Source organism: Camelus ferus, chromosome 11, assembly GCF_009834535.1.
Source record: "Camelus ferus isolate YT-003-E chromosome 11, BCGSAC_Cfer_1.0, whole genome shotgun sequence".
NCBI lineage: Eukaryota > Metazoa > Chordata > Mammalia > Artiodactyla > Camelidae > Camelus > Camelus ferus.
Window position 1 is genome coordinate 24,541,625 of NC_045706.1, and position 18,105 is coordinate 24,559,729.

Genomic DNA, 18,105 nt, shown 5'->3' on the forward strand with positions numbered 1-18,105 from the left:
TGGCCCAGATTCTTGCCCTTAAAGGTGCTTTGGGTGCAGAGCCTTCCCTTAGTGTGGCTGGCTTTAACAGTTTTCCTTACCTACGACACTGTCTTTTTATTCTTCCTTTCCCTTTTTTGGGACTTTCTAGTTCAGTAGCATTTGGAGACCCAGTACCAGAGTTTAACATACTCTGCCACTCCTCCCCCACCCTCCACCTTCAAATAAACAAACAAACAGAAACTTAGGCTTACTTTTAGAAGACGTTAGGTTACTTTAGGAAGAAGTGCCAGAGAGCTTTTCCCTAGCCTCCTGGTATGACTTAAAAAGAAGAGAAAGCTTTACTGTCTTCAGTGACAACTTTTGCTCTTTCTTTGGGGGACAGCTGTTCATGTCTGAGTCACCTTTTCTTCTGGAATGGGGATAAGACATTTTTATTGTTATTTTCATACTTTTGGAAAATAGCTCCTTTCTTGTGGTGAGATTGGACAAAAACCTTAGACTTTATCACTTACTCATTTATTCAGTTTTAAAAATTGAATCTCTTAATATGCCAGGCATTTTGCTAAAGGCCTGGGAATATATTGGTGACCAAAATTAATTTGGTCCCTACTCTCATGGAGCATTTAGTTCCAGTTTGAGGAAAGCTGAAGGCTTGGTGAGAAATATCGTTCCTATTCCCCCACTGAGTTCTAGCTCCAGACTCCTTTCCCTTTCCTTGGGCTTTATTTCTTTAAATCTTCTTCCTAGTCTTGGATGGATGGCTCTCTGAGTAATGTGGGCAGCTCCAGCCATTTCTCAAAAAACAAACAAACAAAAAGTGGTCAAGAGTATTGGGGGTTGGTTCTCCCCCACCAACATTTTATTCCAAGGAGTTCTGTGTTCAGCAGCCAAAAGTGGATGTCATTTGCCAAATGCAGACCTTTTAATCTAAAGAAATCATATATGTTACCAGGAGTTGAACTTTTCTTATCTCCAGGCAGGGTTGGTTCTCCCTGCACATGTGGCTTCCATTACCAGTCTCACCCACATCTCTGCTACCTCTTGTGGTATTGCACCACAGAGGCTTCTCCAGAAGCTCCTAAGACGTTATCTGCTATAATTTACAAAATAGTGGCCCAGTGAGCTTTTCCTCCTGCCACCAGCATCACTAACATGTGCAAGCTCTAGGAAATTATCTTGGTGAGTGAAACACCCTGCTATCTTTGTATTCTATGTGGAATTGGTTGCTGAGGAAAGCAGCTTACTCAAGAACTGCTGGAGTTAAGGAGGCCTTAATCTTTTTTTTTTTTTAAACAGTTTTATTCATGTATGTTATACAATTCACCCATTTAACATGTACAACTCATTTTTATTTAATATATTCATAACGTTATACAACCACTACCACAATCTAATATTGGAATATTTTGTTCCCCACAAAAGGTACTCCATACCTATTAGCAGTTAATCCCCATTCCTCCTCTAACCCTCCCTTCAGCCCCAAGCAACCAACCACTAATGTATTTTCTATCTCTCTAAATTTGCCTATTCTGGACCTTTCCTCTAAACAGAATTGTACAATATGTGGCCTTTTGTGACTTCATGTAACATATTTTAAAGATTCATTCATACTGTAGCATTTATCAGTACTTCATTCCTTTTTATGGGTGCATAATACTCTATTATAGTTATGCCACATTTTATTTATCCATTCTTTCAGTTGATGGACATTTGGGTTGTTTCTATTTTTTGGCTATTATCAATAATGCTGCTGTCAACATTTGTGTACAGGTTTTTGTGTAAATGTAATGTTTTCATTCTCTTTGACGTATATGTAGGAGTAGAATTTCTGGGTCATGTGGTAACTCTATGCATTAACGTTTGAGGAGCTGTCAAACCACTTTCCAAAGTAACTGTACCATTTTATAGTCCCATAAGCACTGTTTTAGAGTTCTGATTTCTTGATGTGCTTGCCAACACTTGTTAGCTGTCTTTTTGATTATTGATGTCCTAGTGGATGTGAAGTGGCATCTCATTGGGATTTCTCATCAGAAATATGATTTGCAAATATTTTCTCCCATTCTGTGGGTCATCTTTTCACTTTATTTATTTTTATATTTTTCATATTATTTCATTATTTTTTGACAGAGGGGGGAGGTGATTAGATTTATTTATTTTTTAATGGAGGTTCTAGGGGTTGAACCCAGGACCTTATGCATGCTAAGCATGTGCTCTACCACTTGAGCTATACCCTCCCCCCTGTCTTTTCACTTTCTTGATGGTATCATTTGCAGCACAAACGTTTTTAAACTTGACCTACTTTTTTTTTTTGTCACTTGTGCTTTTGGTATCCTATCTAAGAAGTCATTGCCTAACCCAAAGTCATGAAGATTTACTCTCATGTATTCTTCTTAAAAATGTATAGTTTTTACATCTTACATTGAATCTGTGATCCATTTTAAGTTTTGTGTATGGTGTGAGGTAGTGGTCCAACTTTATTCTTTTGCATGTAGATATTCAGTTGCCCCAGCATCATTTCTTGAAAAGACTTCTTTTCTAATTGAATTGTTTTGCCACCTTTGTCAAAGGGAAGCCTTAATCTATTCATAATGGCTATTTTCTCATTCATTGCCCCACTCACACATTCCTGTGCCTCCCTACTCCTCCTCTTCCTTTCAAATCCCCTTTTCCAAAATACTTTTAAGCATTAGAGCTTTCTGCTGGCACAACCTTTTGTTTAAATACCTGAAAGACTGAGATCAGATGAAAACCAATTTCAAGATGCAAATAAAAGGGAAAATGTGCACTTGTTTCTTTGCTATATATGGTACTACCCACCCTGGTATCTTTTCAGACATTGTCTCTGTTCAGTGTGTGTGTGTGTGTGTGTGTGTGTGTGTGTGTGTGTGTGTGTGTGTGTTTTCTCTGTGGCACAGGCTACTCAAAACCCCCTGCAAGATCTTTCTTTACTAAAGTCTGTTTCTCACCTAGTAAAGCCTAAGGGCCAGGTCCACTCTGCCTGAGAAGCTAATAACCCATGTAGCTACATTTATGACTAAAACTTTGTAGCAGAGGAACGTTGGACTGATCCTCTTCTAGAAGAGAAGGATACTATAACCTGCAGTATAAAGGGTATATTGAGAGGAAGTCCCCTGCAGAATGGGAAGCTGACTTTATCTACGCTACAATTTTCCTAAGACTGACTTTGGCTTGGGTTCTGCTTTGCCCAAATGCCAGAATCTCTGTGGAGAGTAGAAATCCACATATTAGTCTTCTCAGCTGCCATAACAAAATACCATAGACTAGGCAGTTTAAAAAACAGAAATTAATTTTCTCACAGTTCTGGAGGTTAGAAGTCCCAGGTCAAGGTCCAGCAGGGTCAGTTTCTGGTGAAGAATCTCTTGCTGGCTTGCAGACAGCTGCCTTCTGGCTGTGTCCTCAAATGGTGGAGAGAGAGAGAGATTAAGCAAACTCTCTGTTGTCTCTTGTAAGGAAACTGATACTGTTGGATCAGTGCCCCGCCCTTATGACCTCATTTGAATTTAGTTACTTCTGTAAAGGCTCTCTCTCCAAGTACAAGTACATTGGAGGTTAGTGCTTCAACACATGAAGGGGGCAGGTTGCGAAAATATTCAGTTCATAACAATCTAATACAAACCTGGTAGAGGTGCCCTGATATAGCTTCTTGCTCAGGCAAGAGGTTTGCTCCCTGGTTTCTTCAGTTACCTTCTTTCCTTATTGAGCTTCATTTTCTACCAGGCTAGCCAGAGGCAAGGAACTTGGGTCCTTCTTGTAGTATTCACCTTCTCTGAACCTGACCTTTTTAGATGGGATGGGTGGGGAGGGAATTGAACTCATTCTTTGCTCATTTATCTTTTGATAGAAAAAAATTGTCATTTCTTCCTTGCTGGAACTCTCAAATTTTGTACTTCAACACCGGACAGTTGCTACCTGTCAGGTTTTGATCAGTGAAAATGAGAGCCCTACTGTTAGAATGTCTCAGTATAGCCCTTCCCTCTCTCCAGATGTTCAGAAGAGATGGTAGTAGATCCTTTTGGTGGTGGTATCAGTGGGAAGGAAAGCCTAAACTAAAAAGAGAGACTCCTCCTTCATCCATAAATCTGGTATCTCATCTTTCTCCCACTGAGAGCAAGTCAGCTGTAAGTTTTATTCTAGGACCACCGCCAGGTGGGGCAGTGTGGAATCACAACCCAAGTGAGCCCTGGTAGCCTCCAAACTTCCTGGGGAAGGAGAAGCTAAGTATTTCAGTCACTGCAAAGGTATGCGTCACTCAGTGTGGGCTGACTTAGCCTGGTTTTGGTGTTTTGTCATCACTTTGCTATCTCAGAACATTTTTCCATTTCAACAGTATGAAGTCCTGAGTACTTTAGTAGGAAATTTCCAAACCATCTCCAAAATACCTTGCTAAACAGCCTGGAGGGAGAACAACCAGTGTCAGACAATTTTTCTTACTCTTCTGCCTAGTGCCCTGCACCTGATACCTCCAGTAAATCAGATCAGTACTTAGATTTTACAGGTAACAGTCCCAAAGAAAAAGTAAGAAAAATAAAGCAGAGGCATATACCCTCTGTCCTTTGTGGGTACTGAGTTAGAGATTATTAACCAGCTTTATACTGTTCCTCCTCTCTTGGGTTTCTAAACAGTCCCTCAACTTGCCTGGTAGGAGGCCTTCATCACCTGCTGAGATCTGAAGCCCTAGGATGAGAATGTCATAGGGTAGGTTGGAAGATGATTTTATCTTCATCCCACATATAAATTCCCGGAGTGGCAAATCTATCATACCCTTAGGATGAGTTTGCCCAAACGGTATCAGCATATATACCCTGCAATATCCAGCACAGGGCATCCTTAGATCCAGCTGACATTTGCTAATGGTGAGAAGGGAAGGAAATAAGTGTGCTTTCTGAAGATAGTACCTTCCAGGTTTTTTCTTTCCCTCCCTCCTGCCCTCTCCTCCCTTTCTCCCTCTGAGTTCCTGACCCCACCCACATCTAACTTTCTTCCCTCTTTTTCTTTCTCCTTCTTTTTCTTGCTTCCTCACTTTCTTTATTAGCAAGAAAATTTCTCAGATAGGGAACAGAATTACAGCATCCCCATGGACCCAGGGATTATTTCATTGTCCAGACCTCACAGACTTCTCTGGATTGCTAACTGGACCCCAGTGGCTGCTACCATCCTACCCAAACAGACATTAGAGTTCCTTGGAGTTCTCTGTCTCCAAGCCTAGGCAAAGCAAAGCAAAAAAAAAAAAAAAAAAAACAGTCCTAGTTCAATTGAGTCAGGATTTTTTTTTCAAACATTTTCAAAAAAATTTTTTTTTACTAAGAAATTTAAGGAAAGCCTTAAAAAAAACTATAAAAGCATGAAATAGATGTATTTACAGAGTGCAGATTATTTTTCCCAAAATAACTGAGGTCTAATAGTAGATTGAATTGGCTATTGTATTTCCTTTCCTTCAGTCCTATCACTTTTTGGATGCTACATCCAGAGTCTACACTGGGTTAACTGTAAGTTAGTACTGCTGCTAGGTTTGGTGGGATTCTCAGTTCACTGTATCTGTTCCCCCTGTCTTCTCATTGGGTCTAGGCTCCTGGTTTTCCTTTCTGCTCCTGGACTGTCATCCTGCCAGTACCCTCAAACTTTGCCTTCTGAATGAGAAAAATATTTAACACACCACTTGGTCACAAATCAATTTTGGATTTAGACCAAGCTACAACCTTAACTTGCAGATAACATCTCTACCCTTCTTGGTAGTCTCTGGAAAAATGAGTTACCAAAACTTGCCTCTTGCTCCTGACCCATTTCTGTTTTATTTGATTTATTCATTCACTTAATATTTATTGAGCACCAGCTGTGTGCCAGGCATTGTGCTAGATGTTTGACATTGCTTTATTATATAAATGTTGCAAGAATCCTCATAAGATTTAGTTCACTCTTTAAACAAATGGTTATTGTATGCCGACAATGTACTATTCCTAGGTACTGTGCTGAGTGCCAAGGGAGTAGTAGTATTCCCATTTTTTCCCCCTCTGGTGAGACATACAGCTTCCGAAAAATCATTCAGAAAAACAAGTGGTCAAATTAGGATTTCAAACCATAATTTTTTTTTTGAAGTTTCTGGCTTGTATTTCTATTATTTGTGTTAGATTAGATGGTTCTATAATTCTTTATTATCAGTAAGTTATGTTGAAAAAAATATTGACTTCTATTGTGCTATCACACACATTTTAATAAACTTTTTATTTTGGAATAATTTTAAAATTACAGGAAAAGTGCAAAGATAATACACAGAGTTTCTGTATGCTCCTCAACCTAGTTTCCCCATCTTATATTACCATGGTGCATATATCAACATTAAGAAACTGGTACTGATATATTACTATTACCTAAACTCCGTATTTTATTTGGATTTCACCAGTTTATCCATTGATGTCCTCTTTCTGTTCTGGAATTCAGTTCAGAGTATCACATTGCATTTAGCTATCATGTCTCCCCAGGGGCCTCTGGTCTGTGACAATTTCTCAAGTTTTGCTTTTCATGACCTTGACCGTCTCAACGGGGTAGTGGCTAGGTATTCTGTAGAATGTCCCCCAATGTGAGTTTGTCTGATGTTGTTCTCATGATTAGACTGAGATTTAAAAAAAATTAGACTGAGATTATAGGTTTTGGGAAGTATGCAACAGAGGTGAAGTGTGCTTCTCATCAGTTCATACCAGGGGTTACATGACAGCCACATGACACCACCGGCGATCTTCACCTTCACTTGGTTAAGGTAGTATTCACTGTGATCCTTTACTGTCAGGTTACTGTTTTTCCCTTTCACTACTCTGTTCTTTGGAGATAAGTCTAGCCCACCTTCAGTGGAAATAGGAACTAAACTCTATCTCCTAAATAGGAGTGTGTCTACACATATTATTTGAAATTGTTATGTTAGAAAGATTTGTCTCTTCTCCCCATTTATTTAATAACTTTTATATCACTGTAGACTCATGCTAAACTCTAATCTAAAGCCTATGCTTTTTCTGCTACATCAGATAAGAAATGACAAAGACCTATACCAAGACACTGGTTTCAGGGACATTTATTTCAGATCTCAGAGGTTTTTAAGAGGTAGATTTGATAAGACATGGTGACCTTGAATGTGACAAAGTGGTGGAGAGGGGGATTTTGAAAACGGCACTCAGATTTTGGTTTGAATGGCTGTAAATAAAATTTTGGTTTTAAATATTAACCAACGAGTAAGAAGTTTGGTTCTAGGCTTTGATAAAGCGCAGCTTCTTCAGAGACTGTGTTTAGCCTACATGTTAGTTTAGCTTTACTGAGTGCCCTGTTCTAAGTTAGAGCAAACGACTTCCTTTCTGACTGAAACACCAGGGCCCCCTAGTGGACAGCCCCCCGGGTCCTGTTTCTTGTCTGAAAGAGGGTTGGGTTTTTGTTTTTTGTTTGGTTGTGAGGTTTTCCCCTAGTTCATTTGCAGAGCAGAGTTGCTTGATTCTATTCTCTGTCTAATAAATTATTAAACCCTTCCCATTTTAGAGTTATAGGTTCATCGCCATGTGACCTCATGTTCATAAGAGGACAGTTACCCTCTGACAGTCACTCCCATGCTCTTATACACTAAACCAGAGGGTAGTTGATACTTGTTTTTAACTCATTTATCCTCTTCTTCTATCTGGTGCTATATTAATGTTAATTCTTTGTTTCAGAGCCATCATCAACCACTTTAACCCCAAAATTGAATCCTATGCTGCTGTGAATCACATATCCCAACTGTCGGAGGAACAGGTAAGCCACTACATTCCCCAGAGTGACCCTAGTTGGTGGCCTAAATCAAGCAGTTACCCTCCTCTGATGGCAGAGGGATTCTGTGACTGAACTTCTAATGGGAGTGGAAAGTACCAGGCTGCCAAGAAGAATTAGTAAGGGATTTGTTGATAGTACTTTAAATAGAATGATGGCTTCTGCTTTTGTGCCATATGAAGGGTTCATTTAATTATGTAGAAGATATGTAGGTGAAACTTTGGTGAATTATTATTTTAGAGTGGGTGATGAGACATTCCTTTTTTTAAATTTTGGGCAGAGAGTCATTTTGATTTTTGAAAATAAGTAAAAACTTGGAAATGGTTGAAACTACCAATTAGAAAAACCCTGAGTTCAGCTTAATTTGATGTTGTTTGGCTCCCTAAAACATAAGCCCTCCTTAGGGCAGATTTCCTTACTAATTTCTAAGCTCTATCTACCTTGAACAATTATTTCTGAGTGGATTTTTCTATGGTATTGACTGAGTTGGAGATGTAGATAGTGTTGTATGTTCGTTTTCCTTGAGTCTGGCCTGATTTCCTCTTCAACCAAAGTGCCTGCACTCAGCTCTGCATTATATAAAAGTCCAGATGGGGCTTTAGCGTGGCATGGGATTGAACTTGATGTTTCAGAATGAGACTCTTGAGTCCTGTTTTTTAAAAGCACAAAATGAAACATCTATTCACACAATCTCAATTCCTTCCCACCCTACTCCCAAGGAGGGCTTAGGTATTCATAAGGTGAGAGTCCAGATACAGGCTCTAAGCCAATTTAGAAAACCCACCTATGCTCTGTTCTCCCTCTTTTGCCAACTGCATCAGTGTAACCCTTCGCTGAGTCTCTTGCTGGCAGGGCCAGCCAGCCAGCTGTGGTGCGATTGTGTATTCAGTGTTCCTAAAAGCTATTCAGCTCACCAAATGAGGCTCCAAGCAAGCCTTTTTCCTAATGGACAGCTTCTCAGTATTTCCACTGGTGGCTCTTTCCTCAGCCAGATGGATAGGACTCGATTAGTCTATCAGTTGTTCCCTTTGACATATTTGTTCTCTTTTGTGAGGCCAGCTGTGAGAATCCATCCTCTTATTTAAACTGCTTTGATAAATGGCTTTCATTTTCTTTTTTCCTCTTCTGTCTATGAAGCAGTCCCAAGTCCTGTTCTTTGATGCCACTGCTCTCTGTGAGGTGCTCTGAGATGCTACCTTTTTCCTGTCGGACCAGTTCAGATTAGTTTTATTATATCATTTTTATGCAAGAGAATTCAATATCTTGAATTTTGTATAGTGAAAGAAAGGGTGACTTTCCTACCACAGCAAGCTCTGGTTAATCTAAAAGCTTTTTTTTTTTTTTTAAAAAAAAAGGAAGACACATTTTCCCAGTCAGCCACGTGCAGTATTCATCCCCCAGCAGCTTGGGAAGGTCAGGCTGAAATCTTTCTAAAGCAGTAGCAGCCACAGACCAATAATAAAAATCCATTCTGGCGCATGAGGCAATCTGGAAAAGAATGATTAGCAAGCACGTGTCCTCATCCTCCTCCTACTTCTTTCAAAGTTAAATGAAGTGATGAAAGTGCCTCTTGAAAAGAGTCCATAAGTCAGAGATGAGGCGATTTCTGTGGAGTGGGAGAGTACACAGCCCTATTCGAGAATATGGAACAGATAGCAGCTCTCAAAGATTTATTTTCTTAGTCAATAAGTAATTGCATGCCTGCTGTATACAAAGTGTGATGCTGGGTAGTGGGGATCAGAGGTGAATAATCTGAGTGTGGTCCTTGCTCTCATGAAGTTTTTGTACACTCATTACTTCTCTTAACAACCCTTTTCACTTGAGTTGGGGAAGGGTGGTATTATTCTGGGACCCTTTTCAAAACTGCCCTCAAAATAATATTGCTTCTCTTCCTTGACTCTGAAGGGTGATAAATGACAGCATTAGGGTGCACTTGGTTTTATTCTCAGCACTATCAAATTAGAAGTATTTGACTGCCTTGTTAATCTCCAACATGTGTTGGAGCACTTCTCTCCCTTCACTTAAGAACATTAATGCTAATATCACTAATGTTAAATGTGTTCACAGCTTCCCAAAGAACTGGCTTTGGGATGCAGTAGGGCTTGCAGTTGTTAGCAGCAAACTAAGTAGAAAGGAAAAATCAGAAACTTAATCCCCAAGTAGGTTCTAAAGTACTCCTAAAGTAAAACCTAAAGACCATGGATAGGAGTTAACTGGGATTTATAGCACTTAGTAAGACAGCAGACAAGAGAGGCCTCTGCTACCTACCCAGATCTGCCTACCAAGACTGCTGTTTTCTTCTGGCAAGAAATTAATGACTTTTTGAGTTCTGCCAACCCCCAGACACATTGTAGCCTCTGTTTGAGGCATTTCAAGATGCTTGTAAGTCCATTATTGCTTATTAAACAAAGCCCAGTCTCTCACACTGGGGTTTCTTTTCAGATGTCCAGAAGATAGATGACATTTTTCTTTTACTTCACATTGACTTCATGGAGGGCAAAGCTTTTTAATCAGTTACTACCCTCAGCATGACTGAATGTTCTTGCATTTTCTAGTGTAATAAACTGTATTCATTTTTATATTGTGTACAAAGGTGTCATATTTGTCTGGGATTGATTGCGAAGCTTGTTCACTTTGACTCCTTTTTTTGTGTGTGATAAAGTATATATAACATAAAATTTACCATTTTAACCATTTTTAAGTGTACAGTTCAATGGCATGAAGTACATTTACATTGTTGTGCAACTATCACCACTATCCATCTTATCTATCCAGAATTTTCTCATCATTCCATATAGAACCCTATACCCATTAAACAATAACTCCTCATTTCCACTCCCTCCAGCCCCTGATAACCACTTTTCTACTTTGGTCTTTATGTATCTGACTATTCAAGGTGTCGCATAGAAAGTGAAATCATACATTATTTGACCTTTTGCATGTGGTCTGTTTCTCTTAGCATAATGTCTTCAAGGTTCATCCATGCTGTAGCATGTTTCAGAATTTCATTCCTTTCAAAGCTAAATAATATTCCATTGTATATATATAGCACATTTTGTTTATCCTTTCTTCCATCGATGGACACCTGGGTTGTTTCCAACTTTGGGCTATTGTGAAGAATGCTGCTCTGAACATTGGTGTACACATAGCTGTTTGAGTCCCTGCTTTCAGTAGAATTGCTGGATCAAATGGTAACTCTATGTTTAATTTTTTGAGAAGCCACCATAGTGTTTCCCACAGTGGCTGCACTGTTTTATATTCCAATTTTTCCACATCCTTGTCAACACTTGTTGTTTTCTGTTTTTTGACAATAGCCATCCTAATGGGAGTGAAGTGGTATCTCACTGTGGTTTTGACTTGTATTTCCCTAATCATTATTAATGTTGAGCATCTCTTCATGTGTTTATTGACCATTTGTTTATCTTCTTTGAAGAAATGTCTCTTTAAGCCCATTTTTAAAATTGGGCTATTGGGTTTTTGTTGTTGAGTTTTAGGAGTTCTTTATATTTTCGGGATATTAATCTCTCATCAGATATGTGATTAGCAAACATTTTCTTCCATTCTGTAGGTTACCTTTTGCAGTGTTGACAGTGTCCCTTGATGCACAAAAGTTTTCAATTTTGATGAAATCCTATTTGTCTGTTCTTTGGTTGCCTGTACTTTTGGTGTCATCTCTAAGAAATCATTGCCAAATCCAATTTCATGAAACTTTCCTCTCTTTGATCCATTTTGAATTAATTTTTGTATATGGTGTTTGGCAAGGGCATTTTGACCTCTTTATATTTCACATATCTATATGAATAAGGTTTATGGAGAAGATACAACTTGCTTTTCCAAGAAATGTAAAACCACTCCCAGTTCATTCCCTACTGGGTTTACTTGTCTCTTGTACATCTTATGAAAATTGTCCTTCAGGCCCCTTGCCCACCCTCAACTAATTTAGCACCTTTCTTTTCCTGTTACAGCTGTTGATAGGATATGTCCTAGCTGGTAGAATCATTTGTTATGCCGCCCCTATCCCTACCAGTGACCTGCACCCTGACTTTCATTCTCCCACAAGGATAGCTGGGTCACACAACCAGTGTCTCATAGATAAATCCCAGTGACCTTTTTGTCTGTACTAAAAAATGTGGATGGGAGGTATTTAAGAGAGTATCTTGACCCTAGACTCTTGGGTTTGGATGTTTTGAGGATATCCTGCATATTACATTTGAGATGGAATACTCCCTCCAGATAAATATGTTGAAATAGAAGAGCCCTTCAGGGGGTTCTCCTCCCAATTTTGTCCTACCCTAAACTCTTATATTCTACCTCTGCTTTATTCCTGCTTTGCAAATTAGGAAAAAGACTTTAGGCTATATCTTACTAGAAATGGGTCCACACTCAAGAGATCTGTCATGAAATTCCTTGGAATAATACTAGCTCACAGGTTTTTAACCCAAGGTCCAAGAATAGGCTGTAGAGAATTATTGCATACTCTAAAATTGTGTAAAATTATGCATCTTTTTTTCTTCTTGAAGGGGCTCCATTTTTGTAAAAGTTCTGAACTAGTCTTTGACCCCTTCAGCACACACAATTTTTTAAAGAATCACTGGCTTGACTGCCTTGAATGGTACCTTATAGCTTTCCTTGCCCCCAGAGTCACCAGACCTTTGAAAATGCCCATTGAGGATCTTAAGCTCCTTTTAGGCTATTCACTATTTATTTTGGTTTGCAAATGCTATGACATTGATTTATATCAGCTCTAATTTCCTTATAGACAAGAGAGGGCTTCATAGCAGAACTTTGTAGAAGATTCCCTAGAGCCCTGAATAACCAGATAACATACTGGCCATTGAAGATTCAAGTCAAAACCTTCTCTGAGCACCTGATTCCTTAAGCTTTCAGTCCCTTTCATGACCAGTTTTGTACCTTTGAAATATCCCATTGGAGAGCAAGTAAATGACTGGCCCGCTTTTGCTTTCTTCAGCCTTCATTCAGCTATCAGTATTTTAGCATTTATTGCTTTGTGCTTCATTCAGATCATGATGGGCATTTGAGGAATACAGAAATATAATAAAGGGTCTTTGTTCTCAAAAGATGGAATAAGTGCAAAATATGGCCTAAGGCAACTTATTATCAATAGCTGACCAGTAGTAGCAATAGGATTTGTGAGCTCCTGTTAAGTAATGATCTCTGCAGATTGTGGTGGTCAAGAAAGGCCATATGGAGGAAAGAACTGAGTTGGACCTTGAAAGAGGAGGAATAGAAATTGGGTAACTGGAGAGGCATAGATTGTAAAGTGTACTTAAAGCCAGGATCGGAAAAGGACAGAAAGATGGAGAAGAGCCCCAAAGTTTCCATGTCTTTTCCTCAGGTCACAGGGTACCCAGAGAGTGGATGGCTTAGAAATATAACTCAGTCATTTAAATTGTTAGCACAGCTTCCATAATCCCTGGTGCACTGACTCTCAGCCCTGTCCTAATTGTACTGCCTTTGATTCAGTTCACAAGCGTTCATCAAAGGCCTAGTATGAGCCAGCCTCAATGCTAGTAGGCATATGATTAGACCTAATGGGTAAACCGATCTCTCTTTTTTTTCCCCTGGTAAAAAACACATAACAAAACTTACCATCTTAACCATTCTTAAAGTACAGTACGGCAATGTTAATATGTACATTGTTGTTCAGTTGATCTCTAGAACTTTTTTGTCTTCCAAAACTGAAATTCTGTCTGCTGAACAACTCCCCTTTCCGCCTGGCAATCACCATTCTACTTTTTGTTTCTAACCTATCTTGAAGCTGGTGTTCCTTTCAACCAAGTGGCCCGGGAGCTTGCTAAACATTTGTCTACATACAAACTTAGGAATTTTCTGGGAAGATCAGAAAGATGATCTACGGGCACCCCCACATGTCTCAGGGCTGTAGGACAGTGTAACCAAATATCCAAGCTTTCTACATTTGGAGTTTCACCTCCCGTTATTTCTCTAGGTCTTCATTCTCACTAGGGCTTTGGATTTTGGATTCAGAGGAGGCCCTCTATAATGTAGTATATTATAAGAGATATCTTTTAAAGTATTAAGACAAAACAATATAATTCATTTGTGGGAGCAGGTTAAAGTAAATTAGGGAAACAAACGAAAAAATACTTCACACCTGAATAAAGTTTACATTGGAAGCTAAGTATTTATTTTCATCTAATAGTAATCTTTCTAAATCTTTTTGATTTTCTCCTGATCCTAAGATCCTAAGATAAGAGCTACTGTAAATAACTGCTGGGTGTTTAGAGATCCTAATGAAAGCTAGCTTTATTTTTCCCAGAGAGGAGTGAGATACTAGTAAGAGGAGAGCCGTAGTTTGTGGGGCAACATTGTTAGGGACCCTAAACACCCATTACTTGAGAAAATCTAGGAGGAAGCACAGAAAGATCTTGAGGAGATATCCTAACAGCTTTAAGACTTACAAGGAAAATGGAGCCTGGTACTGCAGCTTGAGTTGTTGGCCCTTGGGGTGCTAGTAAATGTTTAACAACTGGTAGCCGTGTGAGTGGTAGGAAGGGGCTGATTTGAAGTGCAAGGTGGTGGGGGCAGTGAATGCTCCCACCATGGCTACCAATGTGAAGCCAGGTGGCTCTCACAGTGCTTGAAAATTTAACAGTCAGCATCACAGGCCAAGCATATGTGAGCCAGCTCCCACATACCACTGGTTGTTGAGGAAGACCTGGAGAAGGGGGCTGTAAAGCTGCCAGGCGGGGCTTTCTGAGCAAGAGGTGAGTGTGGTTCACTTTCCCTATGAGAGCTACCTATATAAAGTTCTCCCCAGAGTAATTGAGGCCTCGGAGCAGCCCACTCTGAGAGCCCCTGTGCTGTTTTCTCATCTTAGAACCAAGGCCTTAGCCACCATGCAAGACAGCCTTAGCAGAGACGTATGCCGGAGAGCTGAGATTTAAGACGCCCACAATAGCCATAACTCAGTTTCCTGTACGTGGCATTGTGCTTTTCTACAACAGCCTGTAGTTTTGCACTGCCTCTCTATAACCCTGAGGGATGGTTGCTGTGGGAACTCTTAGTGAGTCCGAGCATGTGACACAAGCGTTGGCTGTCTGACCCTGCCTTTCTTGTTGCCATTGTTTAGATTCTGGCATTTCAGCTGATCTCTTTGGGAGAAAAAAAGATTGATACGGGTTATTTGTTCACTGGATTCACTGAAGCAGGAAAGACAGAAAGTCAAAGGCGGAGGGATTTTCCTACAAGCTGCTTAACCTCAGAAATCAACTATGTTATATAGGGCGTCCTGAGAAGGTCCTCATAAGGAGGTCAGCTGTTATGTGCTGCTAGAATCTCTCCTCTCTTACTTGGACCAGGAGGTAAGCTATATATACTACCAGAGATAGGGGAGAAAGTATTTTGGATTTTATCTCCTCTGAATAAAGGAGAAAGTATTTTCGATTGAAAAAGAACACAAGTAGATAAAAGGAAAGGAGCAGCTAGTAGTTTTTGAGCTAGACACTTTTACTTAGGTTGTTTACTTAATTCTTTGATCAACTGTTTGGGGTAGGTACAGTTATTTTCATTTTATAGATGAAGATGCAAAAGAAGCTAAGTAATTTGTCCAAGGTCACACGGCTGTTAGTAGTAAAACCCTAATGTGTCCCTAAGTCTGTCTGACACCAGAGTCTAAGCTTTTTCATCAGGCCGAGGCATGTGAGACTACTGGAGCTTGTCAGGTATTCTGAAGGAAGAGGCAAGTCAGGATAGGAAGGGAGAGGGAGAAGCAGTGAAAGGGGAGCTAACAGGGCTCATTCCTAGGGGATAGGGAAAGGTCCTGGTTGGGAAGGGCCCACTCAGTTAAGGAGAGAGAGTACTGAACAGGGGCCTGGAGAGTTTGCTTGCCAGTTAGGCAGAAATGCCTAAGGAGAGGCTCCTGGCACGGTATGATAGCTTTATAAGTGAGGGAAGAGTGTCTTCCATCCAAGCATGTCAGGAAAGCCACTATGAAAAATAAATCCACACACCAAAGGAAGGTGATGGATTTTAAAAAGTATCCATTCATTCATTCATTCATTCATTTAAAAGACAATGTATTTATGTGGGTTGAAATCTAAAAGGTTGCACACTGAATTTTAATTGTTTTTAAAGTAGTACTTCCAATTTGTCTTGGGAAACAAAAAAAAAGCAAAATGAAGATTCAAAATTAATGTCCCCCAGCCAAGCTAGCTGAATGCAGAGGTCACTGGTGAAGAGCTCAGCTTATTATTCATGTCTGCCACTGTCAGCATTTTCTCCAATTAAGTATGAATTTTGAAATGCCCATCGCATAAGCTTCTGGTCTTTCTCAGTCAGGCTTCATTGCCAGAAGCTTCATTGGCAGTGCATGGGAGGAACAGTGTTGGAGCTCATAGGAATTCCACTAGTTTTCAAGAAGTTACAGGAGACAGCAGCCCTTGCTTTCTTGATTTAAGCTAAGACGGTTCCTTTATCCCAGTTATTTAGTTGTACAGGTAGGACTTCTCTCTTCTATTTTTTAGCTGCCTCCTTCCTTCCAAATAGATCTTTGCAAACTTTTATTTCCACTGCAGTCTCTTCCCCAGGTGACAGTTCAAACTGTATAAGGTGTGCTTGGAAGAGCATGGTTTGCCATTGTGGTAGTTAACATTGGAGGAAAGAAGTGTTGCTCTGCAAACTTTTATCTCTGTTGTAAACTGTGTTAATTGGAAATGTTTTTGCTAAGTGCCATAACAGAGCTTTGACCTTTCACAGTGATCCTGCTCAAAGGAAGTTGCAGTCCTAAAAATTACCCACCCATTTAGAAGAACTGTGAATAGCCCACAAATGGGTTTCTGTTAAAAGAATTCTTGTCTGTTAGGAAAGGTTAGGTAAGTAAGGTCTGGCAGGGAGGCAGAGACCCCATGTCAAATTGTGGGAGAATTACAAGCAGAGACTGTTTTCTGTCTCCCTCCCTGATACGTAATATGCTTCCAAGGAAAGAAACCTCAAGTAGGGAGGACTGAGACATCTGCCCCTTAGTGTGATGGCATGCCTTACTTGTGCAGGTAAGGTAAGGACTGGAGCACGTTGGATCTGTAATTACTGCAAAGAAAAGCTTCACAACTGTTGTCTAGAGTTTCAGCCAAATAAAATCAGGGAGGTAGGACAACAGCCCAGGGAAATTAAAGAAAGTCAATGTCATCACTCCTTTAACCAGCCTTTCACTCATCACGCACTGTGAGGTTCATTATCTGGTCCCCCTTGCTGAAGGGCCGAGCCAGTCTGTCAGATCAATAAATCTCAGGGCAGTGGAAGAGCCCATTGGTAGCAGGCTTGAAAGACATGGATGGACTGGAAGAACTGGCCAATTTAAACTGGTTCTGAAATCGAGTTTGGTCCTGAAGCATATGAGATGAGAATAGAAAGGGGAAAAAAATTCTGCAGATTATATGCAAGGTGGCTGTATTGAGGAAACTGGTACCTTTTAAAAAGCATCATCTTTTTTAGCCTAAGAGATCTGTGTCCAGCTTTTGGATCCTTATTTCCAAACAGTTATATTGGATGATTATACCTTGGAGAAATACTCAGGTTATCTTGGATAGAAAGTCATTGTAAGCACCCAGTGGAGGGAAGGATGATCACTCAATGAGGCCTGTGATTTTGTTATCAGGTTGCTAGTTGTTCTAGTTCCTATACTATTGGCTTGTTTTCTTTTTCTTCTCTTTCTTTCTTTCTTTTCTTTTCTTTTCTTTTCTTTTTTTTTTTTTTTTAGCCACTTTGAGCTAAAGTGTTTTGAAAAAGAACAAATTCTTGCCTCTCAAGGAAACTCTCAGAACCTGATTTGGTCTAAGAATTCTCTGCTTCTTGGTATCCTTAGTGCAATAAGACAAGGAATGGGTGCTCCAGCTTCAAATTCCCCAGATTATTTTCTGTGTGGAAGTACAGAGGTATCTGCTGTATGCCAAGCCAGGGGCTATAAAAATGCAAAAATCATACCTGCCCTTGAGGACTTCACAGTATAAGAATCAGGATCACTACTTTCTTGCTTAGACCTTTGCCTTTGTGCTCTCCTGTAGACCTTACTCAGCTGGTGTATTTGGCATGCTTGCAGCAGCATCCCAGCCCCTCAATACTTTATAAACTTGAGAAGGACAGATAAACCTCCCTCCTTGTACCCTAGTGAAAAATTGCCTCATGATAAATCCATATATGGTTGATTGGCTGATGACCCTTATTTGGAGTGAGTTTCCGTAAGGAGAGCCATGATCATCTCATATCTTTCACTCCTGCCTTAGTTTCATAAAAAAGGCAAGAGTAGAACCTTAATTAGATGTCCTTGGTAAAGGGTAGGACCCTATA

General features: G+C 39.9%; 1 protein-coding gene across 2 annotated transcripts in view; it reads left to right on the forward strand.

Moving 5' to 3' along the window:
* The window catches only part of ARMH3 (armadillo like helical domain containing 3), a 152,824-nt gene that overhangs the window by 115,036 nt on the left and 19,683 nt on the right, over window positions 1–18,105 (forward strand). For both annotated transcript variants that reach the window (XR_004323817.1, XM_032491046.1), the window contains exon 24: window positions 7,689–7,767. Coding sequence is in view for 1 of the 2 variants with exons in the window: in XM_032491046.1 (XP_032346937.1) it covers window positions 7,689–7,767 (79 nt within the window). In the remaining variant the exon portion in view is untranslated. The remainder of the gene's footprint in view (window positions 1–7,688; window positions 7,768–18,105) is intronic.